Source organism: Electrophorus electricus, chromosome 23 (genome assembly GCF_013358815.1).
Source record: "Electrophorus electricus isolate fEleEle1 chromosome 23, fEleEle1.pri, whole genome shotgun sequence".
NCBI lineage: Eukaryota > Metazoa > Chordata > Actinopteri > Gymnotiformes > Gymnotidae > Electrophorus > Electrophorus electricus.
The window spans coordinates 3,385,511-3,412,844 of NC_049557.1; the positions used below are offsets into that span (position 1 = coordinate 3,385,511).

General features: G+C 49.6%; 1 protein-coding gene across 3 annotated transcripts in view; it reads right to left on the bottom strand.

Moving 5' to 3' along the window:
- The window catches only part of ptch1 (patched 1), a 48,303-nt gene extending 24,808 nt beyond the window's left edge, over positions 1–23,495 (bottom strand). For all 3 annotated transcript variants that reach the window (XM_035521970.1, XM_035521969.1, XM_035521971.1), the window contains exons 1-12: positions 22,866–23,495; positions 21,668–21,860; positions 9,960–10,149; positions 9,773–9,842; positions 9,584–9,675; positions 8,134–8,332; positions 7,837–7,958; positions 4,734–4,881; positions 3,170–3,301; positions 2,907–3,062; positions 2,662–2,760; positions 759–884 (exon numbers count right to left, since the gene is read on the bottom strand). In XM_035521970.1, the coding sequence (XP_035377863.1) occupies positions 759–884; positions 2,662–2,760; positions 2,907–3,062; positions 3,170–3,301; positions 4,734–4,881; positions 7,837–7,958; positions 8,134–8,332; positions 9,584–9,675; positions 9,773–9,842; positions 9,960–10,149; positions 21,668–21,860; positions 22,866–23,033 (1,695 nt within the window). In that variant the 5' untranslated portion in view covers positions 23,034–23,495. The remainder of the gene's footprint in view (positions 1–758; positions 885–2,661; positions 2,761–2,906; positions 3,063–3,169; positions 3,302–4,733; positions 4,882–7,836; positions 7,959–8,133; positions 8,333–9,583; positions 9,676–9,772; positions 9,843–9,959; positions 10,150–21,667; positions 21,861–22,865) is intronic.
- Positions 23,496–27,334: the final 3,839 nt, after the last annotated feature.

Consider the following 27,334-nt stretch of genomic DNA (forward strand, 5'->3'; position numbering starts at 1 on the left):
TGCGTGCGTGTTGGGGAGCTGGGGGCCATATGCACATTGAATTGGTGAGGTTAGCAAGGTCACCTAATCAGGCAGGTCAGAGTGCATGTGCACTTATATGCACACACACACACACACACACACACACACACACACACACACACACACACACAGGTCTAATCTCATCCAGGACCCAGTGTGCATTTTGGAGGTGCCAGTTCAGGCCTTGCCTAGCTCCGCCCACCAGCAGCCGGTGGGCGCTTCTTCTGCTTGCACCACACCAGGCCGACACAAAATCACGCGCAGCTGTCTGAAGTCTCGGGCACGCATGCACACCCCCACACCCCCTCACACACGCACGCTGACAATGCTAATGCACATACTAAACCTGCCAAGCCAGAGACCCTTTAACAACCTCCCACACAGATGCCCCACAGAACACCCCCCCCCCCACCCGAGGATTCAGTTATGTGTGCTCAGGCCACAGCTTGGGACGCATGTGGGCTGTACCACTAATCAGCCACAGCCGGGGGAGTTACAGGCAGCATCAGGCGTCAACCTGTCACACGCTCTGTTTGCTGAATGAAATCCATAAATGTCGCCTGGAGAAACCTGGAGCCAGTGAAGGCTGAACAGAAGGCCTCACAAGCACGCATACACGTGACCGCCCGCCAACACAAAAGAAACGTGGGTCTAATAAGGACATAGCAAACTCCTGCAGAACTCAGCAGCTGAAATGTACAAGCACATATAGACACACACCTACACACACTACATACCTGCAGGGAGAAGGCCCGCAGTGCTGGGATAGGGATGAGGGCAGCCATGAAGAAAGCCGTGATGTTGCTGATGGAAGTCAAAGCCACGCTGGCCCCCGTTCTCTTTAAACACTCGCCTGTACGGTCCTGCAGTGAGGAACACACACACACCCACACCCACACACACACACACAGAGCATGGTTGAAAAACAAAGCCCCTCTTTCACAAACACTTATCTCTCGTTTGAGACGCTTGCAGGTTCCACGCGAGTCACGGGCTGGATATCGTCGTGGGAACGCACAACTCACCCAACGTCCCTCAAAACATCGCCTCCCCCGTCTGGGGCAGCTCACCCAGACATGGAGGGCTACGGCCTCATCTCTACCACCCCCCGTTAGGGACGCCACTCGGGAAGGCCTGCGGGACAGCCCGTCCGAGAGAGACGGCCCACCGTCTCCGAATCTGCCCCGGCATCTTAACGAGCTGAAGCCCTGATGAAAAGCCTTTTCTTTCTAATCCACCATTATGTGGCTTTTTATGAAGGGGAGGAAATTTTAAAAAAAAGCGGGGTGGGGTGGGGGTGGGGGTGGGGGTTTGGTTGATTCCCCCCCCCCCCTTTATCCCCAGCCCACGCAGAAATATTTTCCATGGAAGGCAGGAGATAGATGTTTGGAGAGGCGCGCTGGGGGCCGCCGGAACACGACCGGCTCATTGTCTTGTTAGGATAAGCTCCCCCTCTCTTCATTTCAAAGCCATTCAGACTGTTGTTGAGGATAAGAAACTGTTCCAAACTCACACACACACACCCACGCACGCACACACACACACCCACGAGAGGGTGGGTGCTGCAGGGGTAGAGTGGGAAGGGAAGAGGTTGAGAGTAGAAGAGTGTGTGTGTGTGTGTGTGTGTGTGTGTGTGTGTGTGTGTGTGTGTGTGTGTGTGTGAGTGAGAGAGAGAGAGAGAGAGAGAGAGAGAGAGAGAGAGAGAGAGAGAGAGGAGAGAGAGGGGGGCATGGCAGTGTGTGTAGCAGGGGGGACGTGCAGGACCACACAGCGAGTGTGGGGAGTCAGATGGGCAGGGCTTGCCGCTCCTGCAGGGCTCTGTTTACTCTCCATACAAAAAGGTGCAGCAGTGCACACAAACACGTCCCGGATACATGTCCCGACGCAACCTGAACCCTCAACTCTCCTGTCCCGCGCGCGCACACACACACAGGCCAGATATAGACAGACACACACACACACAAACAGACAAACCTACACAATTGTAAACACACCAAAATAGATAATGGTTTAATCTGCAGTCTCTGCCTCAGTACATTTGTATTGCCTAACTACCACATGGACATTAATGTATGTTTGTGCAGCAAGCACACATAGCTGCCTGTGCAGGGTTTACCAGCAAGTAGCTTATGGTGTAACAAACGGGAAATCTAAATATCACGATAGGGAAAGTCACCTAAACCAGGTCATGCATGCACGTCCCCGCCCCCAACGACCTGCAACCAAACATCTACGTGTGATGCGGGTTAACCAGCGCAGGAACATGTGCCGTTCACCCGGCCGCACCCCGAGGCCCTCCGAGCTGCCCGCACCCGGCCTGGAGTGCCTCCCCTGGGGGCCCTCGGGGGGGCGGGCGGCCCTCTGTGACGCTGCCGCACATCAAAGCCTGCGAGGGCCGGGGTGTGACTCCCATCACAGGCCAGGACAGGCACCCACACACATTCCTTCACGCGACTGCGAGCACGATGGCGGCGATTCTCACACACACCTCCACCGGCACCAGGGGCCACGCCGGCTTGTCTCCGCACAATCTCGCACGGGCGGTTAGAGATCGGGGGTGGATTAGCGGGCGGCGGAGGTGAGTGAGGGAGAAGAGAGGGCATGAGACAAAGAAAGGGAGAGGTAGAAGGGGTTACTTGCCTCAAAAGGGATCCTCTTGTTTTGGCCGGTCTCGCTGAAGGCGTGAGCGAGGAGAAATACGTCGTCCACTCCCACGCCGAGGGCAAGGAATGGCAACACCTTCAAACACACACACACACACACACACACACACACACACACACACACACACACACACGCACACGAAAGACACTTGAAAACACCAGCCTACCGTCAACTAACAGCAGCTTTGACACCCTAGGTGACACTTTGTGTGCACGCCGTACCTGAGTAGTGGCAGCGTTGAAGGAGATGCCGATGAGCGAGCAGAGGCCAAGTCCGGCGGCGACGGACAGCGTGACCAGCAGAACACCGGCCAGCCCCACGGCCCCCTGGGATCGGGCACAGTCCCACCTCAGCATGGTCAGGCACGCGTAGGCCAGCTGCACACAAGCACCAGACAAGCAGCCCACTCAGCACCCAGGCAAAGCGCCCCGCCCCGCCCCCACACGGACGTGGGTGTGCACTGCATCGTAACGCGCATAGGTACCATGAGCAGGTAGCCGCTGGCAATCCGTATGCCGCTCACGCTGGAGAAGGACTTGAGGATGTCTTCCAGAGTGGTGGTGGTGAAGGTGAGAACCTTCTGAGAGGAGTTGATGGACACGCTTTGCTGGACCTCCTGGAGACGGGAGCGCACAGGGACAGAAAAACAGGGCTGGGGGGTTCAAAGGTCACCTGAACAATCCACTGCAATCAAACTCGGCTACTCAAGGTTACAGGATCATTCCACCTATAACACCAGAAACAATAATCGCTATGGACATCAGTTTCCAGTTCCTGGACATATAATCTGGAACTGGTGACGGCTCCATCAAACCACACACAGACACAGACACACACACAGAAAAACAAACACATTCAGGCACTCACACAGACATACTAAGGGGGTAACCCTATGCCAAGCAGGGGTCAGAGCTTAAACAACCCAGACCAGATGATGTCACACACAAACCACCAATGGGACAGCAGCTGTGAAAGAGATTGAGCGCTGTGTAGGTTAATGTGTTCCAGACGGGCTCCCACCACACACACACACACACACACATACACACATACACACATACACACATACACACACATACACACACACACATTCACTCTCTCTCTGCCTGGTTGGGACTAGTACTACAAAAAGATCATATCTTCAGTGGGTTCACCCTCTACCTGACTGAATTCTGCTGGTATGCTTCTTTTGTGCGACTCTAGGACTCGTACGGCACCACAGAGGCATCCAAGCATTAATCCCCCAAAAGCAAGGAGGAAAAACATGTTCACGACTTAACTCTGACCCCTACGCACTGCCAAAGAAAGCAGATTCTCTCTCTGGCAGTCAAAATGTCACATGTGTGCTAAAAGTATATCCAATACCATAACAGCTCTCCTGGGTATACAGTAAGCTTCGCTCACCAGCGGTGGAATTTGAGTGGCCTGCCTCAAGCACATGCTCTGAAGTTGTGCCGGATTTGAAGGCGACCTTTCCTGACCTTTCCTGATGCTCCTCCCAAGTTCACACATAATGCAGGCGTTAACACGGAGGAAAAGAGGGGATGAGGGTTCTTTCTGAAGCGCCAAACAGCTGGGTCCTAACCTTAAGGGTGAGGGCGAGTGAGTGAGAGAGAGACTCTGGAATGTGTACTTTACTTATGACTCGGGGTGGAATGCCTTCACACACACACACACACACACACAAATTCGCTTGTGCGCGTCGTGTGTGAGTGTGTGTGTCCAGTCACAGTGCAGCGAGGCAGGCTTTGATGTAGGTACGTCATAGTACGTCAGAATAATTCATATGTTACGTGGGACAGCCTTTTTCCGACGTAATGTAACGGCGTGAACTGCGGGAGATTATATGAATGACATGAACTGCAGACCTTTTCTCACTGTTCAGGTCTCGTCAGTGCCACCATGGAGTTTTTAGCTCTATTCTGCATCTCAAATGCCTTTTGACTTTCCGCCACTAAAGAGCCCGGCCGCACGTGCCGTTCATCGGGTACGCCACAGCCTGGCTTTGGCCCGGAGGGGCCGAGGGATAGGAAGTCCGGGCCTTTTACCTCGGAGTACCTCCTCTGCCAGGCCTCCAGGATGGCGGCTGCCTTTTCCTCGTTCCAGTTCATGTGCGAAACCTTGTTGTAGCCCTTCAAGTGCTCGTACATCTGCTTGGGCGTCATGAGCTGGAACATGGTCTGCAAAGCCTGGGCGCTGAGAACAGGGAGAGATGGAGGGGGAGGGAGAATCGTGAGACGGAGAGATAGAGGCAGGCACATCGTACTCCACAGCCTCAACCCTAAACCAAACCCTAACCCTTAACCTAAACCTAAACCTAACCCTTAACCTAAACCTAACCCTTAACCTAAACCTAACCCTTAACCTAACCCTTAACCTAACCCTCAACCTAACCCTCAACCTAACCCTCAACCTAAACCTAACCCTAACCCTTAACCTAACCCTTAACCTAACCCTTAACCCAAACCTAACCCTTAACCTAACCCTAACCCTTAACCTAACCCTAACCCTTAACCTAACCCTTAACCTAACCCTAACCCTTAACCTAATCCTTAACCCTAAACCTAACCCCTAACCCTAAACCTAACCCCTAACCCTTAACCTAACCCCTAACCCTTAACCTAACCCCTAACCCTTAACCTAACCCTTAACCTAAACCTGACCCTTAACCTAAACCTGACCCTTAACCTAAACCTGACCCTTAACCTAAACCTGACCCTTAACCTAACCCTAACCCTTAACCTAAACTTAACCCACAACCTAAACCTAAACCTAACCCATAACCTAACCCTAACCCATAACCTAACCCTTAACCTAAACCTTAACCCTTAACCTAAACCTTAACCCTTAACCTAAACCTTAACCCTTAACCTAACCCTAACCCTTAACCTAACCCTTAACCTAAACCTAACCCTTAACCTAACCCTAACCCTTAACCTAATCCTTAACCCTTAACCTAACCCAACCCTAAACCTAACCCCTAACCCTAAACCTAACCCCTAACCCTAAACCTACCCTTAACCTAACCCTTAACCTAAACCTGACCCTTAACCTAAACCTAACCCTTAACCTAAACCTGACCCTTAACCTAACCCTAACCCTTAACCTAACCCTAACCCTTAACCTAAACTTAACCCACAACCTAAACCTAAACCTAACCCATAACCTAACCCTAACCCATAACCTAACCCATAACCTAACCCATAACCCTTAACCTAAACCTTAACCCTTAACCTAACCCTAACCCTTAACCTAACCCTTAACCTAAACCTAACCCTTAACCTAAACCTAACCCTTAACCTAACCCTTAACCTTAACCTAAACCTAACCCTTAACCTAACCCTTAACCTAACCCTTAACCTAACCCTTAACCTTAACCTAACCCTTAACCTAAACCTAACCCTTAACCTAACCCTTAACCTAAACCTAACCCTTAACCTAAACCTAACCCTTAACCTAAACCTAACCCTTAACCTAAACCTAACCCTTAACCTAAACCTAACCCTTAACCTAACCCTTAACCTAACCCTTAACCTAACCCTTAACCTAACCCTTAACCTAACCCTTAACCTAACCCTTAACCTAAACCTAACCCTTAACCTAAACCTAACCCTTAACCTAAACCTAACCCTTAACCTAAACCTAACCCTTAGCCTTAACCTAACCCTTAGCCTAACCCTTAACCTAACCCTTAACCTAACCCTTAACCTAAACCTTAACCTAAACCTAAACCTAACCCTTAACTTAACCCTTAACCTAAACCTAACCCTTAACCTAACCCTTAACCTAAACCTAACCCTTAACCTAAACCTAACCCTTAACCTAAACCTAACCCTTAACCTAAACCTAACCCTTAATCTAACCCTTAACCTAAACCTAACCCTTAACCTAAACCTTAACCTAACCCTTAACCTAACCCTTAACCTAACCCTTAACCTAACCCTTAACCTAACCCTTAACCTAAACCTAACCCTTAACCTAACCCTTAACCTAACCCTTAACCTAAACCTAACCCTTAACCTAAACCTAACCCTTAACCTAAACCTAACCCTTAACCTAAACCTAACCCTTAATCTAAACCTAACCCTTAATCTAAACCTAACCCTTAACCTAACCCTTAATCTAAACCTAACCCTTAACCTAACCCTTAACCTAACCCTTAACCTAACCCTTAACCTAAACCTTAACCTAAACCTAACCCTTAACCTAAACCTAACCCTTAACCTAAACCTAACCCTTAACCTAAACCTAACCCTCAACCTAACCCTTAACCTAACCCTAAACCTAAACCTTAACCTTAACCTTAACCCTAACCCTTAACCTAAACCTTAACCTAAACCTAACCCTTAACCCATAATCTAAACCTAACCCTTAACCCATAATCTAAACCTAACCCTTAACCTCACCCTAACCCTTAACCTAAACCTCACCCTAACCCTTAACCTAAACCTCACCCTAACCCTTAACCTAAACCTCACCCTAACCCTTAACCTAAACCTCACCCTAACCCTTAACCTAAACCTCACCCTAACCCTTAACCTAAACCTCACCCTAACCCTTAACCTAAACCTCACCCTAACCCTTAACCTAAACCTCACCCTAACCCTTAACCTATACCTAAACCTAACCCTTAACCTAAACCTCACTCTAACCCTTAACCTAAACCTCACTCTAACCCTTAACCTAAACCTCACTCTAACCCTTAACCTAAACCTTAACCTAAACCTAATCCTAACCCTTAACCTAAACCTGAACCTAACCTTAACCCTAATCCTAACCCAGCATACACATCACACTCAATCTGTGGGCTCCTGTTCTCGCTTTTACAAAACCCGAGTAAAAAGACTAAATCTGCTCCAGTACCGCAGCCTGTCGTTATGTGACAGTCTGAACTGAATAATACCAACAGGGAAAGCCGGAGTGCTTGCCCTCTTCTCAGAGAGCACACACTCCCTCAAGCGGACGGGTAACGACCCTCGCACTAGCCGAGCACCGTCTCGCTCTGCTGACATCCAGAGGAAGTGTCCCTCCAGACCGTGAATCAACCCTTCCTTAGCTGCTGTATCTCAACACGACTGGGACTCCCACACTTCCTTGCCTCACCGGACCTCCGTAGCAAGCGGCATGACGCCATCGGCACCACGCTCCTACCTGAGGAGAATGCCGCTGTTGTTCTTCTCGGCTCCCCCCACGATGAGCTCCTCCTGCCAGTGCATGTACTTCTTGGAGATTCCGTGGCAACCTCCGGTCAGGATGCGGGCGATGTCCAGCGGCTACCGGGAACAGAGCGCAGTGATGTCCCAGAAGGACCCAGGAGTGCAATCTTAGACAAACTAAATCTTTAGATAAATGAAACCTCATCGGTACACGGAATGTCCGCTCAGGGCGCACGGTACCGTCAAGGTGCAGTTTGGTACAAGCAGCTCCAGGCATGGGTGTCGAAGCTACCTGTGTGGAATTCTTGTTGGGAGCAGACAGAGGGCAGTCGGGGTCGGCAGGGTCGATGCAGGGCCGGTCCATGTAGCCGCGGCCCACCTCGGCCTTGACCAGCATGTCCTCCCAACTGTCCACCACGTGGGTCACTGCCTTCATTTCCGCGATCAGCTCCAGCGGGTCGAAGTTCATCCACTGCAGGGGGGGTTTACCGCTGTAGGAGGGTCCAAAAGCAATCAGTCTGGAACCAAAGTGGCCTCTGCCTGCATTTCACTCCTGCGTGTCTGATCCAGCACATTTAACTGCCTGGAGATGATCTGATTAGGAGAACCGAAGGGAGACCAGGCCTCCGTGAAGCTGGAGGGCTTAGTCATAACCACCTTTGAAGCGGCGAAGTGCCGCCATGGGCCACGGGCAGCTGAGGAGATAAAGGACCAGTTCAGCCAGGCAAAAGCCGCCGCCGGCCTGGCTTCTGTCTCGCATGCTGGTGGCGGCATTAAAGCGCGGATCGGGTTTCAGGCCGCTTCTGTAATGACAGCTCTGCGTGACGGAACTGGCCCGACCGTCTGAGCTTCATCTCAGATAATTACACCAAGCTGCTGGTGCCCCTCGCGGCCTGCCGTCTACGCCTGGCTTCTCGAACCTCTCCGCACAGCTCCGGGCTTTCTCACGCCACCTTCTCGTCCTCGGCCTTCCTGCTGCCCCTCTCTCGCTGACGTCACCTAGAGAGCCCCCCCACCCAATGCTCCCTGCCTTCTGGAAGTCTGTCTGCATGATCTCCTTTGCTCCTGGGGTCTCCATTCCACTCGTCACTCTCTCACTCCTACCGAGCCACCATCTGCTATGCCAGCCCTACGCCAAATAAGCTGTGCTTCGCTTTCTCTCTCTCTCTCTCTCTCTCTCTCTCTCTCTCTCTCTCTCTCTGTTTTCCTATTATTTTTCACCCTCTGTTGCAAACGTTTTTTTTTTTGTTTTTTTTTTACTGTGTTCTGGTTGGGGGACTTGGAATAATGACCTAAGCCCAGTTAGGCACATACAATGGGATGGGGGGGGGGGGGGGGGGGGGGGGAGAGAGAGAGAAGCACGCGAGGGAGCGAGCGAGTGAGCGCCACACAGAGTGGGGTTGAGGGATATCTGCAGGATGTAACTGTTGTAAGGAGCTGTCAGGAGCTGAGGGGGGATATGGAGAATGGGCTTGCCTACACCAGAGGGGCATCACAACGCAGGCCTTCATCATGAACCAGCGCAGACACAACACAGTTTATCCCCTTACCTTCACTGCCCACTCACAAGCACATTTCTGTATCAGGAATGAAGTATGTATTTAGCCCCCCACCAATTTCATTTTTGTTTTTTTTTAATCAAATAACTTAGATTCTGGGTCAGATTTGGAGATTGGACTCACGAATGAAGAAAAAAACAAAACAATTCGAAACAGATGCGAAACAATGTGAGACTGACTTACGGGAGGTAGGCGATGCCTGAATGTAGCTTAGCACCTTCCCAGAAGCAGTCCAGAGGTGTGATGATCAGACAGGGATGGAGATTCTCAATGATCTGGAATGACAGATACGTCAAGTATCCTGAAGCCAGCACCCCACCCCAGTTACCAGACCGAGCAGCGCTCAGACAATGCTCAGGCGGCCTCTCTCACCTGATATGCAAAATTGTTTTCTGTGACGAGTTCTCCTGATTTGTAGCATAAATGTTCCAATTTCCATATGCTGGGAAGATGAGCAAAGAGAAAATGTAACAACACCAACAACAACAACGAGTGTGGGCAGTCTTGACATCGGAAAGTTGCAGGGAGGTAGAGGTGTGGGGGCGTGGGTGTTTGCTACCTGTTGTACATGGAGACGTGCACTCGGCTGGCCCTCAGGGCGGAGTCCAGGTGCTGTTTGAGTGCCTCGGCTGTCAGGATACTGGCCCCGCGCTGCCGTGGGGTCTGGATCATCAGCTGTGGGTTGTACATGGCCTCCTCGCCGATCTTCTGCCGCGTGTATCTCAGCTCCTGGTTCACCCTGCCGTCCACTGCAGAGAGAGAGAGAGAGACAGAGAGAGAGAGAGAGAGAACTAATGACACAGAACAACTGGAGCCAGGCACCCAACAGTTTAAAAAACAAAACAAAACAAAAAAACAACAACAAATAAACCTAACCTCATACACATATATATGTATGTATGTATGTATGTATGTATGTATGTATGCATGCATGCATGCGTGTGTGTGTGTGCGCGCGCGCAACACGCATACAGAGCAATTATTATCATGGTAGGCACGTACCATTCTGGCATACAATAACAAGTCTCACACACACAGCAATAAAAGCAATCCGGCCACAGCATGCCAAGGGCCAGTCCGTGGTCCAACTTGAACTCCATGACTTGCCATTATGTAGAGGAAGTGCATTAAAATGACAGAGTGCAACTCTGTCCTGCTCTCAAGAGCTTTATCAAGACACACAGATGGTATACGTGGAAAAGCCACCGCACTGCCTCACTAAAAAGAGACCTTGTGCCTAAACTATTAAACTACCTCAGAATAAACCATTCTATTAGTTCTTAAGCCTTTGGCTTGCATGAACGTGCACACCACCAGACATGTATGATTGATGAGTGTAATCAGTGGCACTGGGCATATGCCGTGTGTGTGTGTGTGTGTGTGTGTGTGTGTGGTGCTTTACTGAGCTTGTGCAGTGGAGTCCTCATGCGGTACACCTTAGCGCTTTTTAAAAGAGGCCCCGGCCGGATGGGACCGCCTCGACGGGCTGCCGGTCCGCTGCACCTCTCTCTACCTGGCCACCAAGGAAATAAGACTGCCCTGCTTTCAGGTTCAGGGAGCCGGGCGTGGGCGGCCATTGTGGCTCAAGGGGGCGTCCCGGTCGCTCAAACCGCCACACAATGCGGGGCAGTCGTGCGGGAAACCGGATAAATTCAGCGCAAACAAAGACACAGCGGTGCTTTTTTTTTGCTTTTTTTTTTTTTTTTTTTTTTTTTTTTTTTTAAACCGTTAAAACTCTTATTAACAGTGCATTGGTACGGTACTGCAGAGGAATGCATAAACAATGTATCCACAGCCGTCTTGGAAATGATTAAAGATAATTTAATTGGGAAGGGGACAGAGTTAAACTGACCACACAAGGACTTCGTAGAGATTACCCAATATTTTGCTCGTTTTGATGGAGAAGTTGTGAGGAAGCCACAGCTCCAAACTCTCTGGTGCTCACCTTAGCTCCTCACAGCTCATCATCACTCTGAGCTCAAGCCATGTCCTTGTACAACATCAGAAAAAGAATCTCTTTATTTTACCATTCAGAGTCAACCATTTCTTTTCTCTCAAGCAGTACGAGTCAACTCGTACATGTGCGTGCCACCTTTATCACATCAGGGGTCCAACATCCTGGCACAGTCAACAGACAAGAAGGCGACATCTACTTCTGCTTAACCTGCTTCACTTCTAATGGGAGGAGTTGTAAACCAATATGTTACCATTTCTAAACGTTAATCGAACCGAACTGAACTGAATTTAACGATGGCTTTCAGTTCAGAAGACCAGCCCAAGTCGTGCGTTTTCAAAGCCATTGCAACCGAATAAAAGATGAAAATAACCTTGCATTTCTCTGAGGCTGGACCACCCAGTCGGCGTGGAAAGACACAGGGAGAGGAAAATGTCTCCACGCATTAGGCCAGCGTGCTGGGGCCTTTTTTCCTGGGCCCAAAACACGCTCACATCTGATACTGTTTTAGGCGCATGTTTGTAATATCCTTGATTAATCGCAGCTTCAGCCCAGCCGGAGCTTCGTGTCTACATGGTGGCTGGGGCCAGGGCCATTATGGCCTGAAATGGCTTAGCGTGTTCTTTATTTGGAGGCCCCGGGAACACCAACAGCCTCCCGCTGGAGGAGAAAGCCCGGGAAAGCCAAGGACACTCGGCGTCGAGCTTCCCTCCGGACATGCGTCGCGCCGAGCAGAGCGGCTCCCAGACGGGTAGAGGCTCGTCGGTGCGACGGCCGCAGCCACCCCGGGAGAACCGCGGAGGGGCCTGAAAGGCCGCTTGTGTTACTGAAGCGAGGCGACGCCGGGGCCCAGTCGGACTCCCTGATCTTCTGCGGGCGCAAGGACCCTGGGGACTCAAACGCACTAGCTTCGAGAGTGAAGTTAATACCTGTGCCCGTCCCTAGTCCGACCATCCCGCCCTAAAATACAGGGGCAGAATTAACAACCTAAAAGAGAAGTTAATGTCAAACGTTACTAGCAGAGGTACATTTAGATAGATCGCTTCATTAATCCCAGTGGGGGATCGGTCACACACAAGCATAAAAATACCTACAAAATAAATCAATACAGTATACTATACAATAATAATACGTACAGCAAACACAAGGTTAAATAAAAATAATATAGAATGTTCGGTTGCGTAGATATTTATGCTACTATAAAACCATGGGATTGGGAATCAGGAGCCCCTGTAAGATGTGTAGAGACGCATCACTGGGTCAACGATGACCGCATTAGCTGGCCAGTGAGAATAAGTGCAGGTACAGTGGCTGTGCACTGTCCATCATATACATATTTTTGCATTGAAGGCATTTAGCTGATGCTTTTATCCAAACTTCCATTTATGACTGTAAACAACTTGAGGGTTAAAGGTCTTGCTTAGGGGCCCAACAGTGGCAGCTTGGTAGTGGTGGGGCTTGAACCAGCAACCTTTTGATTACTAGTCAATTACCTTATACACCGAGGCACTACTGCCTCATAGAGTAGCAAATGTGGTCACAGTACATAGGGTCACTTAGAATATACAACTGAAGAGTGTTTCAGTGCACAGTGATGATGATGATGATGATGATGATGATGATGCTGTCCTGACACAGTGGAGAGGCAAGTGTGTACAGTGTTCGCACGACACTACAAATTTGAACTTTGTCATTTTACAGAAAATATCAATATCCCGGGCAAAGCTAACCAAGCCCTGAGCTAGCTAACGGCTCCGGCATGTCCTCTCACGGCGTAAAAAACCTTATTTAGCAGTGCAGTGCCGGTTTGGCGTTGGAGGCGTGCGACAAGCAGTGGTCGTGAGGTACTCGAGGACACGCCTGCTGCTGCTCTGCCCCGGGGTTGGGGGGTTGGAGGCAGCTGTTCAGTACGCCCTCCCTCTGCGGCCACCGCTGCAGAACCCTTGCCCTTGGAACACTGCTACTGCCCCCATGTGGCGTGGAGGCCTGCTAGGCTGGGAACAGGCAGGGACTACGGCTGACCGGGAAGAAAAGAGGGCACACGCCTCCGATATGAAAAGCAACCAATATTTTGCTTTGACCAGAAGGGACAGAATGTAAGTGTTTCCAGAGCTCTCCAACTATCCACACAGCACGTGCGTGTACACAAATTGTGATGATGGTGAAGTCAGCAGACATTGCAGCAGAGCATCAGTGATGAACAGGTAACAAGTAAACCTACACTCCACGTTTAGTAATGGTATTCCCAAAGTATTCTTTCATATTTGCCCGCGTTAGACCCGGCTGCACGATTAGTGATGTCTGTGTGACATATTCTCCCTCCCAAGTGCAGGGAATGGGAATGAGAGTGAGAGAGTGAGCGAGCACAGGCTGAATCTGGTGTGCATGTCAGTGTATGTTTGAGCTTGAACCAGACCCATTCACTCTGTTGCATAACATTAACCCCTGAACCTCCTTTTCACTGCTGGGGGGGGGGGGGGGGGAGGGCGGGTTGGAAGGGGCCTGCCATTGCCCCCAGGTTTTCAAGCTTTGCCCCGCCATTCTCCCCATTCATCCGCACAGTGGCTTTTGATTGGCCTGCCTGTGAGGGTAGCATGGACCTCCTCACAAAAGACACCTCCCTCCCACACACACACACCTCACCCTCCTCCCAGACGCAGCTGACTACGCCAAATCTGGCCAATCCCGTGTGTGCTGGATGCTGCCGAGGGAAGACGGCTGGCCTGGCCAGCATGACGGGGGTTGGGGAGGTGGGGCGCAGCGCAGGGCGGGGGTGCTGCGTGTGGCACTGCAGGCACAGGGAGGCACTTTTATGACTGTGTTGCGGGCGGGATTAGCTGGATTAGACCCCAACTCAGAGAGACCCCCTGCGGTCACGCGGAAGTCCCCGAGCGGGGTCGGAGCATCGCGAGCTCCCCGCTCCTGGCGCAGTACCCCGCGCCGCCCGGCAACGACCCCTGCCTCTGCTGGGGCCACGCCGCGCAGCCCTGCGGGTCAGCCTCGTCTTCCACGGCTCCACTTGCGCCACCCCGCTAAGCCAGAGTGAGCTTAATCGAATTCAAAGCCCGGGCAACTTGGATGAAGCGAGCAGTGAGCGCAATTTTCCGGATCAAAAATATTTGGTAAGGCGGCTAAACAATCCCAAAGAATTCAGGGCTTTCGTTAGTACCAGTAAACATGCACTAAAGAGTCCTTATGCTGAGTAAGTGGGGACTCGGTTCGGTCCACGGTGACGCTGCCGGAGAACTAGCCCCACATACTAAGTGCCGTGCCCGCACACCATCCGGCCGGCGAGCACTCGGCCGTCTTTTCAGAGCTTCCTGATGCCGAGAGGGAAACGCGGGATGTGATCTCAGCGAAGGCGGGAGCGAAAGAGAGCGAGAGCGATTGAGAGGTTCGGGAGGGAGGGGACAGAGAGTTCCTGACCCGCAGCTGTGCCACAATGCCCCCAAGCAGCCTGCTCGACCCCTGACACAAATTTTACACCGCAGCTGCCATTTACTCCACACCGCATTACCATATGCATGGGCCGCTCTCCCCTAATTATGCTAATCACCTGTCCGGCTCCGCGCCCCCCAAAAAAGGGTGTATTTAGCAGTCCGCTGCGTACAAATGCAGCTTACTGCAATCCAGAGATGTACATTCAGAGCTCCCTGAATGGCCAGATTTTTCCACGTTGCTGGCTTCATTCAGATCTCTTACCCTGAAGAAAAAAACGATTCAAATGAACTAGATCGCACAGCAACAAAAAAGCAAGCAGAGAAGATTATTTATTTTTATTTATATATATATATATATATATATATATATATATATATATATATATATATATATATATATATATATATATATATTTTATTTATTTTATTTATTTTTTTTTTGTGTATATATATGTGTGTGTGTGTGTGTGTGTGTGTGTGTGTGTGTGCGTGTGCGCATGCAGCCAGAGTACTGAGGACTTAGTGTGCACCTACGCAAACACTTGGTGCGCTCCAGCAAAATAAGATATCAGGAGCAGCAGGCATGCACCGGCCCTGGACGTGATGGGGTTATGTTCTCCCTCAGCTGCATAATACTGCATTATCATAGTTTATCTAAACAAAACGCAAAAATAGAGATCCTTTTGCTTTCTTCTGTACCATTTGCTGAATCTGTGTGGAGAACTTTACTCTTTAATATCCAGAACTGATCAACAGTAACCTAATGATAAACTTTTAAACAAGACAGACACACTTCGACAACTGCAACACAAACAATCAAAAGCCCATCAGGGCCTTTTGCTCACTGCCATCAATAACGTTGCTAGCTTTCTCCATGGAAGAAACCGGTCCTCTGGTCCGTGTTTTCTACTTTAAAACATCAGTTACGTAAATTACATTCAGAACCAAACCGGAGCCTTGACTTGCACAGTGTCAAAACGTCTGGCCGGAATTCTTAAGACGGGCACTTTATGAAGCCTGTGTTCAAGCACATGGCCAGAAGGAACTCCAGCACCAGAGCGAAGGAGGGGAGAGAGAGAGAGAGAGAGAGAGAGAGAGAAAGCAGACCTTATAGCGCGAACACAAACAACACTATAGCTCGTATGCAGCTTCCCTCTGCATGCCTCCCTCGCTCCGCTCTGCCCCTTGGCCACCGCGAGAGGGAGGGAGCAGAGGGGAGGGCCGGACCACCCGGCATCCGTGGCAAGACACAGTGTTTACATTGCTGTGCTTCACTCTGTAATACATCTGGCATCCCAGGGCTGGACTCCCAAGAGAGGGGGAGGGGGAGGGGTTGGAGAGAGAGAGAGTGAGAGAGAGAGAGAGAGAGAGAGGGAGAGAGAGAGAGAGAGAGAGAGAGAGAGTGAGAGAGTGAGAGAGTGAGAGAGAGAGAGAGAGAGAGAGAGAGTGAGAGAGAGAGAGAGAGGGAAACGTTTCGGAAGAAAAGCAAAGAGGAGAAGGGGACGGTGGTGGGGGGCTGGAGTAGGTGAGAGAGGAAGTAAGAGAAAGTGAGAGTGTGTGTGTGTGTGTGTGTGTGTGTGTGTGTGTGTGTGTGTGTGTGTGAGTGTGAGTGTGAGAGAGACATTCTGGTGTCTCTGGTTTTTGAATAACACCAGGCAGAGGTATGCAGAACATAAACACAGGACTTGGAGTGTTGTCAGAGTGCCGCTTGTGAATGAAAGGCCGCTCCGTTCACCTCATCCTGTCTATTTCTAACAGTTTTAGCAACTTTAGGGCAACCCTTTAATAAACACGTCGGCAGGGAAGTCAAGGTTATACACTCTAAACCAGTGTCACCCGTGAATACCGCACGGTAATCGTAACGGCCTGCTGTTCCACTTTGCTGGTGAGTGATGACTGTACAGGAACAAAAAAACCACAAGCCAGACTTCTGGTCCACTATCTGTGTTACACCACATTAAACTAATATGTTTCTGGAGAGGACAGTAGGCTACCGACCAAAGAATCCAGAGCCGTGCAGTTTGAACCACTTCAGAGGGGATGGAGCCGAACAGCAGAGGACTCAAGGGTGGGGTCAGAGCCACGGAACTGCGGGCCACCCATCTTCATCCTGCCCTGGCCTGCTCGATGTCTTCCTCCCTGGCAGATGAAGGCCTGATGAGCTCCTCCGGTCCCACTCCTCCTCCTCCGGTTCAAACACGCCACGCCGCCTCCTCCGCAGAGCGGGGGAGCTGCTCCGTCCACATGCAAAGGAGCACGCGGATTAAAGCGCGTGCACGGCAGATTAAACGCCCCTGCGTGTCGCGGCAGTAAGACAGAGCCAGGCCCCAGGACACACTCCATCACGGGAGCTAGCGGCCGATGTGGGTCTGGCTTAAGAGGTCACGTTACCCCTGCTGGCTGTCCATGGCGTCTAAAGATGAAACTTTAATGCCACACTGATGCTTCAGAAACCTGCAAAGTCATATTGATCACAATCACTTCTATAATCACACTGCCCTCTGCTGGGTACATCGGATACTTTGCTGGCCCACTCATAATTAGAAATGCCCTTCAACACTTGATGAAAAATTGCATAACGGTGTCTGTCCTTTTCCTGGCGGTATTCTCTGCAGTCATCGCTGGCCGGAGCCATGAGCGCTCACTCTACGCCCGGGACATTCGGCCAGTATCAGATGAGCTTTTAAAGAGTGGTGTCTCCACTTGAAGACCTCAGGTCCTGAGGGACAGAGCCTTGCGGCCCCCTGTTTCATGACCTACACCTCCACACCCCCCACACCCTTTCTCAAAAGAACGGAGCAACCCAAACCTCAGTATCTCAGTGATTTCACTGCAGGGGCAGTCCCTTTCAACCATCCAACCAAGGGGGATGGCCTACAGGAAGGAAAATGTTTACGTGAAACTCTTTTAATTAAATTCAGATGGCACTGGTATTTTCTTTAAAAAAAAAGAAGAAAATGAGAAAAAAAAAAAGTGTGTTTTTGAAAACCTGGAATGCCAAAAATATACTCATATAGTCTTGGGCTCCAGTGCTTTCCAAAACCTTTCCTTGTTTTCAACTTTAGGGTTGTTGGATCACTTGTAAACACTAAAACGCTGACAGATTTTATGCATTTGACCACTCAAACTGCCTAAATCACACATTCCCAAAGTGTTGACTAGTGCCGCAATGCTGCGTTTAAGTTAAACATAACTTGTGTTGGTTTCACTGCTGTGAAGGACATGCCTGGGCCCACATACGACCATTGCACAGCCCCTGAGCCCACGCACAACCACCGCACAGCCCCTGAGCCCACCGCACAACCACCGCACAGCCACCGAGCCCACCGCACAACCACCGCACAGCCACCGAGCCCACGCACAACCACCGCACAGCCACCGAGCCCACGGCACAACCACCGCACAGCCACCGAGCCCACGGCACAACCACCGCACAGCCACCGAGCCCACCGCACAACCACCGCACAGCCACCGAGCCCACCGCACAACCACCGCACAGCCACCGAGCCCACCGCACAACCACCGCACAGCCACCGAGCCCACCGTACAGCCACCGCACAGCCTCTGAGCCCACGCACAACCACCAAGCCCAACGCACAGCCACCGCACAGCCTCTGAGCCCACGCACAACCACCGCACAGCCACCGAGCCCAACGCACAGCCATCGAGCCCAGCGCACAGCCACCGCACAGCCATCGAGCCCACGCACAGCCACCGCACAGCCATCGAGCCCACGCACAGCCACCGCACAGCCATCGAGCCCACGCACAGCCATCGAGCCCACGCACAACCACCGCACAGCCATCGAGCCCACGCACAACCACCGCACAGCCATCGAGCCCACGCACAACCACCGCACAGCCATCGAGCCCACGCACAACCACCGCACAGCCATCGAGCCCAACGCACAGCCACTGCACAGCCTCTGAGCCCACGCACAACCACCGCACAGCCATCGAGCCCAACGCACAGCCACTGCACAGCCTGAGCCCACGCACAACCATCGAGCCCAACGCACAGCCACTGCACAGCCTCTGAGCCCACGCACAGCCACCGAGCCCACCGCACAGCCACTGCACAGCCTCTGAGCCCACGCACAACCACCGCACAGCCACTGCACAGCCTCTGAGCCCACGCACAACCACCGCACAGCCACCGAGCCCACCGCACAGCCACTGCACAGCCTGAGCCCACGCACAACCACCGCACAGCCACCGAGCCCAACGCACAGCCACCGCACAGCCACCGAGCCCACGCACAGCCACCGCACAGCCACCGAGCCCACGCACAGCCACCGCACAGCCACCGAGCCCACGCACAACCACCGCACAGCCACCGAGCCCACGCACAACCACCGCACAGCCACCGAGCCCACGCACAACCAGTGCACAGCCTCTGAGCCCACGCACAACCACTGCACAGCCACCGAGCCCAACGCACAGCCACTGCACAGCCTCTGAGCCCACGCACAACCACCGCACAGCCTCTGAGCCCACGCACAACCACCGCACAGCCACCGAGCCCACCACACAGCCACTGCACAGCCTCTGAGCCCACCGCACTGGGGAAAAAAAAAATCAAGCCTGTCAGATGGCAGGGTGGATTTCAGAACAAGGGACAGACACAAGTCCTGATTCCCATCTTTCTGAAGTGTTGTGTAAACTGTGCGAAAGAGTCCTCACGGGCCTCCCTGCTGCACCCAAAAAGTGCAGTGATTTTAAAGTCACTTTTCAGAGACTAGATGTTCGGTCGCTTTTTACACACCTGAGCGGGTCAACAGTGGGGTGGCAAATTTCACACAAATGCCAGGAACGCTGACGGTTCATTTTCCCTTTACGTGGATCTTATATATATTCTAGATGCTTTACTTGATAGCTTATATCCTGGGTGAAGTGCACCCGTTAACAAGCCTTCATGCAAGATTGAGAATGAAAGCTGACTTGCAATAAACCATTTGACAATCATCTTCCCTTTCCCAAGGCTTCTCGTCTCGCCCGATTCGTCTACGACATATTCCATATCACAGGACACGGTCAGCATAGCTTAGTCTGCATCTCCCTACCAGACTATGGAACACACGTCCTTAACAGATGCACAGCTCAAAGATCGGAAGCAGAACGAAAACGAAAACTCAGACAAGCTCTGTTTCCAATTTTTACACAAAGTGAGTGAATATTGGCTTATTTTAGAGCCGAGGACCCCAGGAAAGTGCTATCCACATCGATCTTAACCTTGGAATTTGTAAAGCAACCAAACAAATTATATGTGTTGGACCACGCAATCCTCAATGGCAAATGATGAAAGCTGTAATGAGATCAGACTGAATCCCATTCAGGCTGAACTTGAAGGGAAGATGCGAGACAAAAGCTCCATCGCGGGGTCATTCGGAGGTCGCCAGCCAGAGAGCTCCACACGAAACGTAAACACGCATCCTAATAGACACCGGGGCTGACATCTCCCAGTTCACAACCCTGGACGGCCAGAACTAATACATCCCTCAGCTGTGGCGTTTAATCCAAACAAACAGATTTTGATGTTCCTGCCTCTGGCAGCTGTCATATCTCCCAACCTGAACCTGTCAGGGAGCGGAGTAGAGGTCTGGCACAAGCAATCGTCTGTCACCTATTACCTACCTTAATGAAATGTTTATTGGAAAGCCGACCACATGCATTTAAGGTAAATGGTAAGGTAAACCAACTTTACCATCCTAACGATGGAAACATGATCAGGAGCAATGTAGCATCTGCCAAGCAATTACAACATTGCAATTTCCACATTTTTCTTTTGTGTACACAAAAGGTGTAGCTTGTACGATGCCTGGTTACCTGCAACTTTCAAAAAAGAAATAAACCATGTCACCTTAAAACTTCACACCTAAATGTAGCAGGTCAGTTTAAAGATAAGACGGTGAACCAGTGAAAAATGATCTAGTGAAACCAGCAGCCTATTTATTTATTTTGAGAAACGCTATATGTGGTGTCCAACCGGATTTTCCTTCATCTCTACACAAGATAATTTACAATCCTCCAAACAGAAACATGTCATTACACCGTCTCGAATCACACGATCTCGGAATTTTAATGCTATTTTATGAGCGAGGCTCATACAGATATGCCTTTACAAAACAACCCCAATACCCTTATGCAGTTGAGCAAAATTAAAACAGGTTGCCCGTTACCACCACATACTATAAACGATGCTTTTTTAAAAAGAAACATGTTCATTTAAACATAACCTATGCTTTACGAGCCCGGTGCTATCATAAAGTTCCCAGACTGCTGGAATGCTGATGTGCGGATCCAGCGGGCCTTCCCTTATCCCAAAACATCTCACCACTGCCTTATTCACGCAGCATCGCAAACCGCTTCAAAATCTTTTCAGATCGTGCGTGGGGTGACGCCGGGCGTTTTTTGGGGGAGCGTGTGCGTCCAGCCCTGCGTTTCGCTCTCCTCCTCCTTTAACCCCGAGACAAATCTTTTCTGGAAAGTTGAAGGCTGTCCAAAAGCAGGACCACACACAGGCCCCCGAGCGGCGCGGATCGGGTTCAGCTGCTGGAGGCAGACACGCACTCGCACACACTCACAAAATGGCGGCTTGGACAAACTTTTTCTCCACTAAACACACACACATACACATTTACTCCCGGACTAAGATCGCGGAGATGCATAGAAACCGCAAGTTCGCCGGCGCGCGAGATCCCGCCTGGAAAGCTGGCGTAAACGAAACGCGCTCGAGCGCGTGTAGAAAACTCGGGGTGTTTTTTTCTCCCTCCTCCACGTTTGATCTGGAGCCATGCCAGGCCCCTATACAATAAACAGCCCCCCGAGCACGCAGCGCAGACCCCGCCATCCCACCCAGGAGCGCACGTCTTACCTTCCACCCAGAGCTTCTCCACGTCCGTTTCCAGGTTGGCTGCCCGCAAACCAACGGCGAAAGCTCCGAATATCAAAAGGCCCACAACTAAAAACTTTCCGCAGTTCTTTTGTATGTAACAGCCGAGTTTAAACAGGAGTCTTTGAAACTTCGCTCGCAGCCACAGCGGTGCTTTCCTTCCAGTCGCATTACCCTACGAGACAAAAACAAAACAGGACCATAGATTAATTCTCTTTCGCTTAAAGGTGACTGTTGCTCTGGTTGAAGTCGGGAGTTAGAAACGTTTTCACAGTTTAACGGGACCGCAGACTATATCCGAAACACTGTTACGAGTAGTCAATAAACAACAATAACAGTGGCTAGGGCACGCGAATAAAACCCTACCCTGGAATGTTTTGCACCTTTTTACAAGACAACGTTTTACATGTAAAAGGACCTCACGATGTAACTTCCCCAGTCAAGTAGCACGCATTATTCGAGAATGACTGCACATACAGCCTACATAATTCGGCTGTTTTTTTGTGTGTTTTTTTTTCTTTTCCCCCAAACCGGGGGATTATTGGCTCTCATATATCTCACGGGCTGCTGGAAAGCAAAAGATTCGCTCCTGCGCGACACCGTAGCCGCGAGCGTGACAAAACCCCGTCGGGCGACAGAGATCTGGAGGTGCACGTGGGTTCCTGCTGCATCGTGCAGACGCATTGCCATAGAGTCGCGAGACGCCGTGGGCTCTGAGCAGCAGCCATCGCGGAGGGAGTCACGACAACATTTGTTAACGGAAGAGGGCAGCCACATGGACCTTAGCCTCTGCGGCACGGGAGGAAAACCGCTCCCCGTGTAGATACTATCGCAAAAAAACAAACAAAAAAAACCACGTCTGGGCTCTATGTTGGGGTATGTTTGGGATGCACAAAACAGGCTGCATTACGGGGTGGTCTTCAACCCACGAGCTCATAGGTGGGGCTAACGTGTAGTGGTACGGCTCGCGCCTGACAGCTCTCTGGTAGTTAACGTGCATGAGCGTCTGTTGCATGCACCGCGGGACGTTACAAAGCAGAAAAGGAGAACCCTTCTCGGAGACACCCCCATATCGGTGCAGGAGCTATCCCGTTACCTAGCGACTTAACAAAAGTCGGTGAGTTTTCGGGCTGTCCCCCACTGGCTAGCTCCACATCAAACAGACAAACAGCCAATGCACCTCCGATATCTGCTCCAGTGCGAACGCGGCGTCGCAATAACTCGGCCGCTGCAAATACTCCAGATCCGATGCAGTTGCACGACTGTTCCCCCTAGTCCTCCGCGTTAACCTCGGCCGTTCGGGGTCCCTGTTTTCTTGCTCAAAGGAGACATTAACAGCCGAGGCCATGTTGCACAGTCTGCGCGGAGCTTCTCGTTATCCACGTTAGTATATTCCCCCGTAAGCGTTTTTGGATATCCAAAGGAAACAGAGTTTCTCTCTCGGTGTTCCCAGATCCACAAAGTACTTCATACTCCTGTTTGGGACGGCGAGTCAGAGTCTGCGCCTTCCATACCAACATTTCGCGATCCGGAGGTCTCCCAACGATTCCCACATTCACCGTTTTCTTTAAAAAAATGTGGTTTCAGAAGGCAAAGTGGAAGTGGCGCTTTCCATCCAAAGTGCAACAGCGTCGATCGCTCTGTGGTCGAAGCATTCTGCGTACTACGCGGTACTCCCCGGGACACGGCGATCTCCGCGATTCAATAGATGAGAAAAAAGACCACTCTCCATTTGGAGACAGAGGAGGAGGGGTAAGGCAAAAAAGAGACTGAAATCCCGCCTCCAGGTCTGTCAGATGGCTGGACTTTCTCGGATCTGATTGGTTCCAGAAGGGCAAAAATTACTCAGCAAACACGACTATTATTAGCTGCTTAGCAACAGCTCACCAAAGTGGAGAGACCACCCAGGCGGAGCGCTCTCGCGTGTGCGTCCCGGACTCCGGGGGCGCCTTAAAGAAGCGGCCCCCACCTCTCCGTGTTTGCGCGCAGCCGCTGCAAGCGCCGGGCTCCCGGCTGAGAGGCTCCCCGGCTTGCTGTCGACGAACGCGTCGACTCTTTACCACTAGACTGCGTCCTTAAATAAGTGGCAGAAAAGGGTTAGTGATTTGCGACCCGCCTGCTGTCTCTGTGCCCGCCGTGCGCACTCGTTTCTCTGTGACAGCTCCTAGCCATTAGTTAAGGGTAGACGTGTTAAATTCTTCGCGCAAAGCCAAAGAGAGGGAACAGTTTGGGGGGAAAATTGCATTGAGTCCGCTGACCAAAAGCAAAATTCTCAAAACATAATTTGTATGTCTGGAATTTTTTTCCGTTAAGCGTTTTTAAAAGGATAGTTGCACGTTTGTGTCATGTGCATAGATCAGAAACACAATTCGTGTACGTCTCTTCCGTTGCCTGAATTGTACCTTTTCCACCTGGGCATGTTGATCTCGGCCATTCTCAGCGCTGACTTCTGGCTCCAGGGCACAGGGAAAATAAAATTAAGCAGTACTGTCTTTTATGATGCACAGGTACTGTTGTCCTGCCACGTTCATGCCAAAACATGGGAATTCCTAGACATTTTTCATTAGATCAGTTAGAAACATCGCCCAGTTCACATGTAATTCTGTGAACTTGTAATTTCACGAATTCGCGATCTTCTAATGATGTTATCATATAATCTGCTGAATTAAAAGGATTCTAAAAAGCTACATTTCCCCATTTGACATCACCTAGCCTGCGCGGGTTACGCCTCGAACCCAGCGCGTCTTTCGCGATACACGCCCGTGTTTGCTCTGCAGCGCAAAGTTGCGCGTTTAATCATCCGGACGTGTTTGACAGACGTGAGCGCTGCTCTGCCAGTGTTTACACTCTCTAATTTCCTCTGAAATCGTGCAGCTCTTGTATAATCAAAATGACAATGAGGAAAGTGGAAGGGGAAAAAAACATTTGGCTCTCACACCGGAAATATGATCCTTTTGCAATTGGTACATTCATTTACACAGCATGTATGTTGATAGTGAATAGAAAGTGAAATTTTCTGGTGAAATGCAGATTTACCTGAATATTTAAGACAAATCTGGATGTGAGATGTATAAAATGAGATTTAAATATCTGTGGGACTTTTTTGAATATTTAAATATCTGTGGTCTAAAAATTGGAAAATTATGTTGAGGTGTTTCCCAATACATAAAACAGTATATCCAATGACACAGTAATGAAACATGATGAATTAAAATGACATTTAATTAAAAGCACATTTTAATAAGTGGATGACATGAGAGATTTCTTATGTTATTGAAATGATTTTCTTTTCCGAAGATACCAATTAAGCTGTAAATATGTAAGCTATTGCAGTTGGTACCTAAATTTATATTTGTTCCAAGGACCTGCTAGTAGGTCTTGATTTCCCTTCCTCACTCTTGTAACTACACATCTTTAGATGAGTTTAATGGAAAACTGATAAGTCTTGAGATTCGGAGGGTATTTAAATACCATTCAAATTGTGTGAGAGTTACTTGTATGCCCTCATGAGAGATTTTAAACCCCAGCATTGCAGCACTGTCTTGGAGAACAGTTGTGAATGTCAGCGAGAGTTCTTGACAAACATAAACTCTTTGAGTAATCACTTTAGCGTGTTACCATTCATCTTCCTTGGTCCTTATTCTCATTTCTTCTCAAACTTTATAGTTTGGGAACATCCATTTACTTCACTGTTAATAAGGTTACCGAAGTTTTTACTAAGGTTAAGGTATTAAGGGCATTATGTGAGTAACACCTCCATATGTGAGCCAGTCTCAGTGAGGCCAGAGTTGTGGAGTGTTGCCTCCAAAAGGACTTTCTGTTTTGCAGACCTCCTCACATTTTCAGATTGGCCATTATAATATAAACACAGCTGGCTGTAATAAGTGAATTGGCTACATCATAATTATTGCTTTGACTTCAATTTGACAGCCAAAAACAAATTATGTATACAAAGTCACGAAGTCAATTGAGTACCTGAATCGTATATTGTTTCTGACAACACACTTTTATTATAATAAAAAATGTGAATGGATATTTTGTGTAGACAGGTTTGTGTTGCGGATTTGACAGAACTACACTATTTAACAATGTTAGTGAAAACATTTGAGTACTGAGGTTTTACATAATCTAAAGAATCAAAAATTTTATAAAAGTAATTTGTATTATCTTTACCCATAAATTAGCAAATTCATATTTGAGTATGGTGAAGCAACATTATCTAATCACTGCAAATTCATAAACATTTACACAACCCGAAAGGTACAGATGCCAGGTATACCGTTCATACTTTTGCTTACAGCTTCATCTGTATGGAATCGTACAGCATTTCTCTCACTTGTAATATTTAATATGAATCACACTGGGTTACATCCATTCAGGTTTTAATATCTGATTCACTCTATGCATTCCACAGGCTACCAAACAGTAATAATGGTTGAATGGCTGTGTCAAAGGGTTCTTCCTGGCACAGAAAAAAAGTTCAGAATACGTTCTTACAAGTATAATGCAATTTGCTTTAAATCTCCATCTCAATTTCTACAGTTGGGTAGGGCTGGCAGGACATTCGTGCTGAGGCCAGTCTACATCTCTGTGCACAAACAAAACGTTGGCCATGACCTGTAGGATTTGTGTGGTATAACATTATGCAAATGTGAAAGACCACAGGATGCATCAAGGCTCGTATGCCCATGCTTCTGTCTCTCTGTAGCAAACTATGGTTTCATCTGTCTTGGTCATTTGGGCTAGCACAAATACACAGCCTTTTACCTCAGCCCATGCTGCAAGACTGCAGCACGACACAAAGAGACAACTCTTATATTTGTGCAAATGTTCTTCAGGTCTTTGTTTCAGCAGTTTATTTACTTACATCTCTGCCAGAAACTCAGTTTATTCCAGGATCTGCATTTATGGAACACCAAGTACACCATGCAAGCCATATTCCTCCCCTTTGGCTTTTATCATGCATTCTGTGTATAGACAAAACTAAAATTGGAAGCTCTCTCAGACAGCCGCTTCAGTCCCTGTTTAAAAGATTGATGACTTTTCCAGCCTGTCCAAAATGAATACAACAGCCGATGACAATTGGTGCTTGTTACCACTTATGAAATCGCTTGGGGAAAACGCACATCAGTCATTGGTCGGCCGGGACAGTGTAGGCGGGAAGAGGTGTGGCACAGATGTTGGCGTGATCGTCCTGCATTCGGAGCTGCAAAACACCAGGTGTTTTGTGTTCCTTCCATCAGCACAGCCATGAACATACATACAGCGTGATGGATGACCACCTCATGAACTCATCTTGATCTCCACTTTCCTCAGGTCTGCCATCATCATGCTAAGATCAACCACGAAGCGGTGGAACCAGAAGACGTCAACCTTGTGCGAGTTATGAAAGTCCAACGTATCTCTGTTGTTTGTGTCTTTTGTTGCATTTGTCTTGTGTGTGTCTGTTGAAGGCAATCTATATTGATCTCTTTCATGAGTAAACAAATTTTGAAGGGCAAGTGTTAGATGGCTAGTTTTAATATCTGTAACATTTGTAAAGGCTCCCGTGCAATTACAAATATAATTTTATGTAAATATTTGGGAATATATAGTGAGGCGCTTTTTTCAATACATTTGCCTTTTCCGTGTTTGACTTTTCCAAGACTT